Source organism: Archocentrus centrarchus, chromosome 5 (genome assembly GCF_007364275.1).
Source record: "Archocentrus centrarchus isolate MPI-CPG fArcCen1 chromosome 5, fArcCen1, whole genome shotgun sequence".
NCBI lineage: Eukaryota > Metazoa > Chordata > Actinopteri > Cichliformes > Cichlidae > Archocentrus > Archocentrus centrarchus.
This window is the reverse complement of record NC_044350.1, coordinates 34,923,038-34,935,427: the sequence shown is the minus strand read 5'-3', so window position 1 is coordinate 34,935,427 and position 12,390 is coordinate 34,923,038. Positions and strand designations below refer to the sequence as shown.

Below are 12,390 nucleotides of genomic sequence, written 5' to 3'. Positions count from 1 at the left end.
TGGAAACATCTGGTACATGTTTTACTCACCTCCACACGCCCCTGGCTCTGTAGATGGGAAAAGGGGAGGGGGGTAGTTCCAACGGTTTACCAAATATTGTACAAATGTTCACCTGTGACTTTGTAACATTGTGGTATGACTCCCAGTACTGTAGCAGCTATGAATGTTGCGCCTCAGTGATGATGGTTGCAGCTGATCCATCACAGTGGTGATGACTGAGGGGTGTTTTAGTAAAACTGTTTAGAGAAACGTTTCCATTTAAAATCAATGTTCTCAAAACATTTTATTTAACTTTCTCCACTTTGCAGCACCGACCCCCCCCCCCCCCCCAAAAAAAAGGGGGGGGGGCCCTATAAACACTGATGGTCTTTGTCACAGTTTCTCGGCACACAGAAATGTCGTGTGGGTCCTTTTTTCCTGGCGGTGTGTTGGATGAATGATGTGTTAATAACTGATCTGACAGCAGCTCAGCCTCCCTGCTGAGTGTGTGTTTATGGCTGTTTTAAGCTCCGCCTCTGATGTATACGGTTTAAGGTTAAGAGTGTGTTCCTCTACCATCCATCGGCCCTCAGCAGGGTGGAGGGTGATTTACTGGGTGGGTGAATGGATGGGTGGGGGCTGGTTGACGATCTCACCGCTCAGGAATCTGTGTGGCAGAGGTCAAACCACACACACACACACACACACACACACACACACACACACACACACACTAGCTCCACGTCCTGTTTACCGCTGCACGTATCGTCTGTCCAGTTCCACCAAACTTTGCTTTTGACACCAGATTTAATCTTCTGTGTTGCTTTTATATCTTTTTCTTTTTGCTGATGTCACAAAAAGTGACTTTATTTTTTTAATCTGTTAAAACATCAGTGATTCTCTTCACTTCTTACAGTTTGTCCACCTGACAGTGCAGCTGTTGTTGGAGCTGCTGTAACTTCATTACTGTCTACATGTTTGATTGTCCTCCTCAGAGTTGTCTGCAGTAAGTTGGTGCCATGAATACAGATGCATGTGACATTATTAAATGCTGCTGCCCTAATTGGCAGGTAACGGACTTTAACAGGTTAAACGAATTCAGGGCTGTGCAGTGAATCATAAATTATGTTCAACTGCAAATGTCGTTCAGCATTTATGGAAACAGGATTTAACTTTAATTTGTTTCCAGTGGCGTTTAAGTTTACTTTCATTTTTCTTTTATAGTCGTGAACTTTCACCCTTCTCTACAACCAGTCGCTCCCTCATAGGCTGGGACACGTTTATTACACCAGTTGAGCTCAAGCCAAAAGATATTTAGAGTTTAAAAATAATGATGCAGGATTTAAGAGTTGGGCTACAAAGCTGTGAGACCTCTGTAATCCTGTGATGTCATTTGAAGGCATATTTCTGGGAAATAAATTATTCTATCAGTCATTTATTTATTTTATTTTAAATACTTAGAATTAATAAATGTCAACAACACACAGACTGATCAGTCACTTTGACCATACCATGAAAGGCAGTGCTCGGACTGCTGTGAGGAGGGGCTGAGGTCTAAATGGGAGCACTTCTTGGTGGATGAGTCCTGAATGCTGTGAGGAGACTGCAAACATGGAGGGGAGCTCAGAGAGGAAGTGTGGGGGAGGGCGTGCTCCACGCCTCATTCATAAACAGTTAACACGCCCGAGATCATTACAATGTATCTGGTTGATGTGAGTGAGGAAAACTTTAAGAGCTTTGCATTAAATGTGGAAACGAAAACCTCTGCTTCTCACTGCTTTGGGCAGCGTGTTTGAATTTAAAGTTATATTGGGAAGAAATGAGTATCAGGACATAATTTTAATAGATACCTTCTGAGCCGAAACGTTTTATTTTAGGTTTGTTTCCAGCTTGTGTTAAATTAAAAATCTTAAATAAAATCTTATAATAATCTTAAATCCTTCCCAGTTAAAGAACAGCTGTTGCCTGAAGCAGGTGGTAAATCTCAAATAAAAATTATTTTGGTCAGTATTGGGGTAAGTTTGTTCTTAAATAACTGTTAGGTGTTCGGCATCTGCCAGGGCACCCCCCCCCCTCCCTTTCTGTGACAGGAAGTAAAACGATGACCTCACCAAACTGCACGTTTCTGCAGTTCTTTGACATTTTAAAATTTGTAATGACTCAGATTTCTCTGATTAGTCTCCAACAGGTTGAGTCTTGTTCAGGTTTACTGTGAGTAACTCTGAGTATGTGTCAGGAATGTTTGAACCTGGAGGAAAATGACCACACCCACTGCTCTCTGGGGCGGAGCTCTAAGATTTATTTCTGCAGTTGTCTCATCTTGAATGTTGAATTTTTGCTGCATCCTCACTACTTCATGCCTAGAAAAAATGTTGGCACCAACCAAAGAGGTTTTGGACTTCATCATTCCTTTCTGGCCTCTCAGGCTGTTCCCAAGAACATCCGCTGACCTGCAGAGAGCCCTGGGTTCCAAAGATATCCTCTACATACTTTTTCTTTATTATTAATGAGACCGTGTTGGTGTTGTCGTCGCTCTGTCGGACATCCAGGTGGAGGGGCGTGTCTGGCTGCATGCTGGCTGTGATGATCTGCTTCAGGCATCAACTGTTCTCTGCTGTCGAGAGTAAATTGTTGGTTAGGAAGCTGAACATGTGCGTCTGCGAGTCATCGTGCAGAGGAACAGCTGTTGTGAGCAGGGCAGCAGCCGTGCCACCGAGGGTGAGATGCTCAGAGGGAAGAGCTGCAGTTACCGCCTCTGCTCCCAACAGCACATTTATAAAACGTAATAACTTTAGCATATTTAAAGCGATGATGAGCCTGGTATCAGAATGTAGCTTTAAGAACTCGTCTCGAGCAGCCACCCTGTCCCACATGGTGACACGACCCTCCAGTTTAATGACGGTGTATTTTTATTATTTTTGTTGAAGCAGATCAAACATCCAGGGTACCAGTGCTGCTTTCTGCTCCTCTGCTTCATACACATTAAGTTGATGCAGGTTTGCTGTTGAAGCTATAATTGATCATCACTTCAGATCTTCCAGGGCTTTCAGATGTCCTTCAGCCCTGAAAAGTAAATGTTGGTCTCTCCAATACTTGAGTGCTGTGAAAATGAGGTGACTAGATTAAGGACTGAAACGATGTACAGAAGTCGAGGTTGGACTGAGAGCGCTTCTGCCAATCAGAAAACACTGACCTGTTTACTTGGTTATAGAAAAGATTGAGGTTAAAGGTCATTAAGGCTGTGAAGTGCAGCTTTATTTTTTCTCTCACACATGAGAAATTGAGGTATTCATGTTATAATATTGATCTATTAGAGCACTAAGCATTTAGTCTTTGGTCAGACTGGTGATTGGTTGCTGTGATCTTTCAAATGCTGAATTCTCAGGACTATAACAGTTTTTTCCTTCTTTCTTGATGGCCTGAGATTCAGAGCGCTCCTTCACGCTGCCTAATTCAGTCACACCGAACCACGTGGTGAGAGGGGCAAAAGGGAAACTCCCTATGGAAAGGCTTGGCTGGGAGGAATTGGCCCCAGACAGGCTTCTGTTGCACTGGAAGAACTGGTGAGGCAGTTCTTTGCTCCGCTGAACAGTTCATGCTCGGCGGTGATGTCACTGTGGGATATTGTACTCAGTCTTGTATCCATGTGCTCAGCATCTAGAGATACTGTGGGTGCCTTTCACTGTTCATGGGTAATTACAGAGCCCAGTTCTTCCTGCCAGTCTGCCCTGAATGAGTTTGAAAATAATGTAAAATTGAGACACAGTTGGGGTTTCTACTCGTATTGTGAGATGATTCCTCATAATTCAAACGTCTGAGTTGTTAAAGAAACAGAAGCCTGAGGATGGAAGCTTGAATACCTGCTGTAATCCCTGAACTGAGTACATGATGCCCAGCTCCCATCAGTTTGTGGAGCAGCAGATGTAACCAAAATGCCCCTTTTCCTCTCCAAACCTGCTTTTCTTTAACTATAAGCCCAACACCACCTGTGCTTTATAGGTAGAGATGGGATAGTTGGGTCGTCACATTTGGCTCAAATGTTTTTGTTGGGAAACTTGAACTGAGCTTGTGGAGATCCCTCAGGGTCTGGTTCTGGGCCTCATTGTGGTCTCGTGCATGTTTTGGTCATTTTCTTTGTTTTGTTCTCTGTCTGGAACTTAATTGGGAGATTTTTCTGGATGTCTGGGTTGGTTAGTAGGTTAATTAGTTTAGCTTAAGCTCTCAGGGCAGGTATTCCTGAAATCTGCTCCTGGCTCATTATGTAACTTCCTGTACCAGCCAGGGTTTGCCACGCTGATAAGAGGCATTTAGTTCCATTCAATTCACCTCTGTGCTATCACACACTCCATCGCTCTCTTGCTTTCTATTTCTCTTCATAGAAACTCCCCATTTGTGCAAACTCGAACCCTCCCAGCACCCGCTTCACTATTCCTGTCCTTGTTGTCTTGGTGTTGTTGCGTCTCCATAGCAGCAGGTCAGATCAGCAGGTACGGGCAGGAAGAGCACCTCACGCTCTGTTTACACGATGCCGATCCGGTCTGAATCAAACGGGAGCCGTTCTGTGAATGGAGCTGTGGACGGATAAAGCTCTGGATTATAAAAGGTGGTGACTGCAGTGGTCTGTTGCTGAGGGTACCTCTGGTGTCTGTAGCAGCATGTTAACTGAAAACTGAGGCCTCTCGCCTGGTGCAGCAGGGCCATTGAGTTCAGTTTCAAAACTGTGCTAAAGGGTTAAAAAATGCTTTGTCATAAAAATCAAACTAAAGCAGATTCGACTGAACTGCAGTCGTGTAGTGTTGGTCTTTGGGGTCACATGATCTACAGTAAAGTCATGACTCGTATTTCTGAGGACAAACTTGTGATTTCATGAAAAATGTAAATTAAATCTAAATCTTTAAACTGTAAGAATCTGACCCTGAGGCAGGTCTGAGTCTTTGGATTTATGCTCACATTATTAATGACCCCCCCCACCCCCCGTGCTCATTTCCAGCTCTATGCTTCTATTCTTGGACTGCACTCGAGGAGCTTTCAGGTGAGAATAATCCAAATTTGAAATCTGAGGCGGGGCCTCGGTGCAGCTCCTCAGGTCATCTCGTCTGAAACCAGCGGTTTTAGTTCCTCCCTGTTTAAGGCTAACTCTGATTGGCTGCCCTTCATAAACGCGCATAATTTTAATAGCATGTGGGCGGGGCTTCTTCAGATGGGTGCACAGCCTGAGGTAACCATATTAGGATTATCTCTGCTCTAAAGTGGTTAGAGCCCTTTATGTATTAAACTGTTTACCTAAGCTGTCATTTACTAATTATTTTATACCTGTGGAAAGGTGGGATGTTATGTGATCAGCTGTACTGTAGATTTCAGTCAGGTTTCTTTGTGTTTTTCTAATGTACAAAGTATGATCTTCAAGCCTGAAAGCATATTTAAAATGCCCATAATAGATTCTAAACTTTAATATTTTTTTACCAGTAAGTTTCCATTTCTGCTGAGGCAGCGTTAATGGCAGTAAGGGTGAGGTGAGCAAGGAGAGCGTTAATACACTGAGACATTTGTCCAGTAGTTTTGTCTAAGAGGATGGGCTTTGAGTTTAACTGGCACTGATTCCTAATGAAAAGGCCAAGTTGGCCCCAGTATACAGCTGCCATCATCTCTTTGGGGTCTTCCTCAGTCTGTGAAAACCACTGCAGAACAGCCTGCCCCCCCCCCCCCCCCCTGGTGGATGAGCTGGGTGGGGTCACATCATTGCCATGATTAACAAGTTCAGTCATTTCTTGAAGCTATGAAGAATACAAGTGGTGTGAGAAGATTTGGCTGTACCTGCTCAGGTGTGTTTGTTGGCAGGCTGCTGCTGGAGTATTTATGGCTGTGTTCTTTGGACCAAACCCAGAACCTTACATCAGGCCGTTTCACTGCAGGCTTTTTTTTTTTTTTTTTTTTTTTGCGCTGTTGAAATATTGGCTGAAGACTCGTAGCTGGCTGTAGGAGGGAGGTCATGTCCCCAGAGCAGACCTGAGAGTCCGTCACATGATTGGGGGGGGGGGGGGTAATGCAGCAGATAATCAGAGCAGCTAAAGGCCTCAGTAAGGCTCTCTGTGGCAGACACGTCACACAGGAGCTGAGCTCTGGAGATGCCACAAATGTTCCAGTCTTATTGTTTCTGCTCCTCATCGTTTTGACTGGCTGCCCCCCCCCCCCCCCACCCGGCCCGACTCTTTGTTACACAACCTTTATGTGAACAATGGGTTACCATGGCGATAGCCTCATTACTCACAAAACTGTGTCGATAATGACGCACACACACACACACACACACACACACACACACACGGGTGCTGTTCAGGTCTCAGGCTGATGTTGTGAGCTCAGCTGAGCTGCACGTCTTTAAAAGTGGAAACATTAAATTATCCTCACTGATCAAAGATCCTCGAGCAGGCATTTCCAACCTGAAATATCCTGATATTTACAGCAACAGGTGAGCTGTGCTGAGCGCTCTGATTTAAACGGAGGTGAAATATGATTTCAGGGCATCTTTAAAAACAGCTGCTTCAGGAAGCTTTGAGAAACCATTTTACACATTTTTAATCCTGATGATTAAAATGTTCCACTGGGTCAACTGTTTTCACTCATTTGGTAGTTTTACCTGCAGTACGCGGCAGCAGGCCACGCCCCCAAGCAGACAGCAGCACCAGCCAGCACAGGAACTGAAGTCTCATACAAAAACTTTAATTTGGACACTAAAATGTTTGCTGTATTCAGCGGAGTGCACTTTTACCTGCCCTCTTTTCGTAACCACAGCTATCGCCATCTGGTGGCCGTCAGACAGAATTGCAGCTCCACACACTTCCTCATTGGCTCTTTAGAAACTGATTCCACTGCAGCAGACTTCACTGAAGTGCTAATTTTACCTCTAAAATACACAGAAAACATGAAACACAGCGTGACCTGTAACAGCCGGTCTTTGCTTTCCCAGCGTGTCACCAAACTTTATCATCTGTTTCCTGTGACCTTTACATTCAAACTGAGTTGTGCTCCACTGGATGCTCGTATCAAACAGTCATGATTTCATATAAATGAGGGCAACCATTAAAATCCCTCTGATCCATAAGCTCAGCCTTCAGTTTGATTTCTAGTCTTTGCCCTGAATCATGTCATTATATGGTCATATTCTGTTCAAGCCTTCTAATTGCCACAGACAGCCAATCAGAATAAAGCTGCCTTAAAGGGAGAGCAGCTCGTTTTGGAGGCCGGCCTGAGGGGCAGCGTCAGGGCCGAGTATGAGGAAAGAGGAACTTGAGCTGTGAATCATACTTTTCTCATGCATTGTTGAGTTACTCACCTATTTTTAATGCATGAAGTGTTCCAGCTGGTGTGAATAAACAGTAAGCTGAGTGAGTCAGTGAGCTCATCCATGGGTGGATATGTGGGCTGGGGGTAAAGTTCACTGACAGTGTTTGCAGATAGTGGTGACACATCCTTAAAAAGGTGTGGCGTTACAGCCTCGGTGTGAGAAAGGGAGAAGCTGCACACAGATAAGCAGATTCAAACAGGTGGACAAAGAGCATGAGCAAAGAGGGGAAAGTGGGCTAACTAATGATCTAACAGATAAATGCAGAAAGCAGGATGTCGCAACAGTCATGTTGTCACTGTGGGTGAGGCAGCAGCTCTGCAAAGCTCCACCCAGACCTGAGTTGTTGCAACACGTTGGGACCACAGCTGTTCTGCTGGTGGTGGAGCTGAGCTTCTCTGGGTGGATCACAGGGTTTCCCACACTCTGATACAGCTCAGATCTCAGCAGCGCACTGTGTCAACAGCTCACAGCAACACAGTAACAACCTTCATAATGAAGGCTCATCTAAAATGAAACGGGCTTTTCACAGGGAGGTGGATCATGGCCTCTGGGCACGAGTGTGTGGGTGTGTGTGTGTTGTATGCATAATAAACTTGCATAAAGGGCCTGACATCAGATGTTTCAATGTCATTTATTGGAGGCTGGAAAGCACAATGGGTAAAAGGTCCCATAGTTGTTAGAAAGGGTGAGAAAAATTATTATAAAACATTTTTTTTTTTTTCCCCAAATCAGACCAAATCTTTTTAACTGGTCACATTTACTGCTGGAGGTCATGTTGTAGCTCTGCAGTGTTCCTCCTGTTCCTCCTGCACAAAGGAGCAGATCCAGTCCTGATGGGTTAAGGACCTTCTACGGCCCTGTCCAGCTCTCCTAGAGTAACTGTCTGTCTCCTCCATGCTCTCAGACTAGTAAAGTATCACTGGATGGGTTCTTAAACACTCGTGCAATGTTCAGAATCCTGCTATGCCTGAAATTTCCCGCCACTCCATGAACTGAGTTTGGACCCAGAAGGATGCAGGAATCTGGATCTGGGGCCAGATTAGTTTGACGTGTCCTCAGGACAGTCTCCCAGTTTTTATTTCAGTCTAATATGCTAATATAAGTTATTCTTAGTCATGATTTGCCTTCTGTCCGATCACTAAGTTCATCCAAGCCTCATTGTGGTAAAATGTTTGTGTAAATGCATCCATAACTTTGAGTAATCCTGCAAACAGCCATTCACACCCCCTCAGTGAAGGAGGAAGAATGACCCAATAAATATTTAATTCCAGGGGGGGGGGACAAAGCACTGAAATAAACTTGGCTTTACGGGATGGTGGAGCTCAGTGACGTCCTGTGAGCTCTGAATCTGACCTGAGGTCTGCCTGTTGGTCTCTTTCAGACTCTAAAGCCATTGTAGATGGGAACCTGAAACTGATCCTGGGTTTGGTCTGGACTCTGATCCTGCACTACTCCATCTCCATGCCGATGTGGGAAGGCGAGGACCATGAGGTAACGTCCAGCTCACTTTTTATGAAAGTTTTTTTTTTTTTTTTAGCGTTTATCACACAGATATTAAATAGGAGCTGAGTGACTGCAGCGGCACTTTTTGTTTTCAGGCAGAATCAAAGACACCAAAGCAGCGCCTGCTGGGCTGGATCCAACACAAGGTCCCCGATCTGCCAATCACCAACTTCAGCCAGGACTGGAGGGACGGCAAAGCACTGGGAGCACTGGTGGACAGCTGTGCACCAGGTACTGTGGTTTCACTCCAGGCTGGGAATGTTTATCTGGACTGATTTGGGGTTGAGCCAGACTGAGTCTTGTCTTATTGTGCACAGTATGTAAGACTTGATCATAACCTTTGGTCTTATTTGTGTTGCTTGCAGGCCTGTGTCCAGACTGGGAGACCTGGGATCCAGTCAGACCAGTGGAGAATGCCACTGAAGCCATGCAGCTGGCTGATGAGTGGCTGGGCATCCCGCAGGTCAGTTTCCCTCCATTGTTTGCCTGCACCGCTCTGACCTTTGAATTTGACCTTCAACATGTTTTGACTGTTATTTGGGGCTAGAAGTTAACAATCACTAACGGTTAAATGGCTGCTCTGCATTTTGTGTCGTGCAGCCCAGTTGAGGCTCTGCTGCGAGTTTTCACCAGAGGTCAGAGGTCGAGAGCAACATCAGGCACAGATGCTGTTTGGTTTCCTGATTGTTGCTCCAGCTCAGGAAGCTTTTATTTAGACTTTAACAGCTTTGGCTGAGGCGATGCTTCCCCGGGCTTTAGCAGCTGTAACGTTTCCGTAATGACGGAACAGTTTACAGGAAGTGATTCATCGAGTGTTTTTGTTTCTTTGGGTACAAAATGATTTCTCTGCAGGCTCGTTTTTAATTCTAAGGGAAGAAAATTGTTGCTTTTTGTTTACTTCAAAACCTCCTGATTTCATTCATTGTTTTTTTTTTTTTTTTTTCCCTCCTCTGACTTTGCTTCCAGTCAGCTGACACCCACAAACAGAAGTCTTCTCTGGGGGGGGGGGGGGGGGGGGGGGGGGGGGGGGGTTATTGATTAAGAAGCTCGGCCTGTGAGGAGCTCGAGCAGGAAATGTTAAACGTGGCAGTGACTGTAAATACCTCGAGTTCATTCACGGCCACGTTTCCACCTGAAGTCGTCACTAATCTGTCACACCTCCGTTTTGGTGTGAAATTCTCCTTCAGCCACTTCATTCATTGATGATTTCATAAATGTTTTACTGAATGTCCCCACGTCTTTAAGTTTGAGGAATGCACATACTTTGACTTTAATTACACAATTTTAAACTTATGGGAGGAAAAAATAAAATGCTTTTTTTATTGCTAGGTTGCAGCGCTTACACTGACTCTGAGTGCCTTTAAAATTGATCCCCATTATAAAAGTGACCTCGTCTACTTCTTGTTACTTTGTCACACCAAACTGTTCCAGTGCTCACATTAAACATGACCAGAGTTTCAAATCGGTGTTTGTACAGGTTAACCCCTGAGAGCCAAAGGTTCAGGCTTCAGACCTCCTGCAGCACTTTAACATAAACTTTGAGTTAATCTCCATGAACGTGATCATCCAGAGCTGCTGGCTGTTCTTCAATCACTTAAAGCTCTTATGCTGCACTAGAGTAGCAGCCCCTCAGTTCTTCTTCTCTCTGAAATGAGGGGTTTTGGCTCCTCCCCCTTTAAGCCAGCTGTTTTCTGATTGGCTGCAGGTGTTTGCCTCTGAATTCACTCAGATCAAAGAGTAGAAAAAACTGCCTGAAACGGTGTTTGGAGCTCTATGATGGCCCACAGGTGTTACATGTACGCTGACCTGATTACCTGAAACATACACCACGTTTAATATGAGCATCCAGCATTAGAACATTAACTACAGAAGACAGAATAACATGGAGCATGATGATCAGTGTAGGCTCCAACCTCTGGTTCACCCTGCAGACCAAAAGTTTTCCACATCAGTGACTCTTAGTTTCAATGAAAGGAAGTATTAATGGTTCAGTGATATTTTTATACTTTAAACCTTGGAGCAGCAGATTAGGGACCCCCCCCCCCCCCCCCCCCCCCCCCCCCCTGGTTTCAGCCTAACAATGCCCTCATGAACACATGAACACAGCCTGCTGCAAAAGGAAATGGCTTCCCAGTTTGGTATGAAGGAACTTGATGTGCAGAGATGCCTGAACTGAACCCAGTTCCACAGATTTGGGTTAAAACTGAGTCGATGTTGCCCCCCCCGCTGCTCTGCTGGGTCAGAGAGTCTGAAATTAGAAGGAAAGACATGAAATCAAATGCGTGTCCATTTAATTCTGCTGTGTGTTACTGATTTAGTTGGTAAAGGATTGGATCTTGAAGCACTTTGTGCAGATGACTTCAGATCAGTGTGTAATCTTCTGTATGTGAAGCTGTGTGTGTAACTTTGTATCTATTTAAATATAATAATCAGGTGAGAAATGCATGTTTTTGTGCAGCTCTGCAGGTTTTTTTGGCTTTCGGGGAGAAACTGATAATGTGAGATCTCTGGATTATTGTAAGGTCTTTATAATAAGCAGCTGGCTAAAACTACTTTCAAAATCCTGAGCAGGAGAACATCGTGGGTATCGTTAGATAACCACATGTGAGCGACGTCCTCAGTAACCAAACAGATATTAATGTGAGGAGTCTTTATAGAAACACTGATTTGTAAACAGGAAAGCAGAAAGTCTGAGATTGTGCCACATCCTCAGGCTTCCTTCACGCTGACAGCAAAGCTCTGACTTTGAGGGACCTTCAGGATTATTTTAGCTCAGCCTTAAACTGTGTGATTGCAGGTGATTGCTCCAGAGGAAATCATCGACCCCAGCGTGGACGAACAGTCGGTGATGACCTACCTGTCTCAGTTCCCCAAAGCCAAACTGAAGCCTGGAGCTCCACTCAAACCCAAACTCAACCCCAAGAAGGCGCGCGCGTATGGACCTGGTACGCACACAAACATGCAACACACAATAATTTAAATGCTTCTGGAAACACTTCAGCTCAGCGCGTTACTGATCCAGTAACTACTAATCATTGTGTCGGAGCACTTGATACACTTATCTCCATACACACACACACACACACACACACACACACACACACACACACACACACAGAGTGTGGTGATGTCAGTGTTTGTTCTGTAACTGAGGAGGAAATACCTGGAAATGAATTGCAGGGCAACACAAACGCACTCACTGGGAAAACCAAAACAGATTTAAGACAAATGTTTGCATATTTATTATGTTTATGAATTAAAATAAATTATAAACACCTTTGTTGCTAAGAGCAGGCTGTGTGTGTGAGATCACAGAAGATCGTAACTGAGCAGAAACTGAAGGGAAGGTGACCAGGAACAGCCGGAGGCACAGAAACAGGAAATGGGGGAAATAAAATGAGCAGGATTGAGGAGATTCTAATATCAAACCTGAGATCTGGACTCACTGGATTCAGCAGTAGACGGTTGTAATCCAGGCTGATGTCGGAGGTTCGAGGCACAAAGAAGGCAAATGATAAAAAAAAAAAAACCCTTAAAGATGAAACTGGTCTTAGATGCTACCC

The 12,390-nt window shown here is 44.6% G+C and overlaps 1 protein-coding gene across 2 annotated transcripts in view; it reads left to right on the top strand.

Annotated features, from left to right (window-relative positions):
- flnba (filamin B a) overlaps positions 1-12,390 on the top strand; it is a 62,865-nt gene that overhangs the window by 18,773 nt on the left and 31,702 nt on the right. For both annotated transcript variants that reach the window (XM_030729268.1, XM_030729267.1), the window contains exons 2-5: positions 8,706-8,815; positions 8,923-9,058; positions 9,193-9,290; positions 11,625-11,772. In XM_030729268.1, the coding sequence (XP_030585128.1) occupies positions 8,706-8,815; positions 8,923-9,058; positions 9,193-9,290; positions 11,625-11,772 (492 nt within the window). The remainder of the gene's footprint in view (positions 1-8,705; positions 8,816-8,922; positions 9,059-9,192; positions 9,291-11,624; positions 11,773-12,390) is intronic.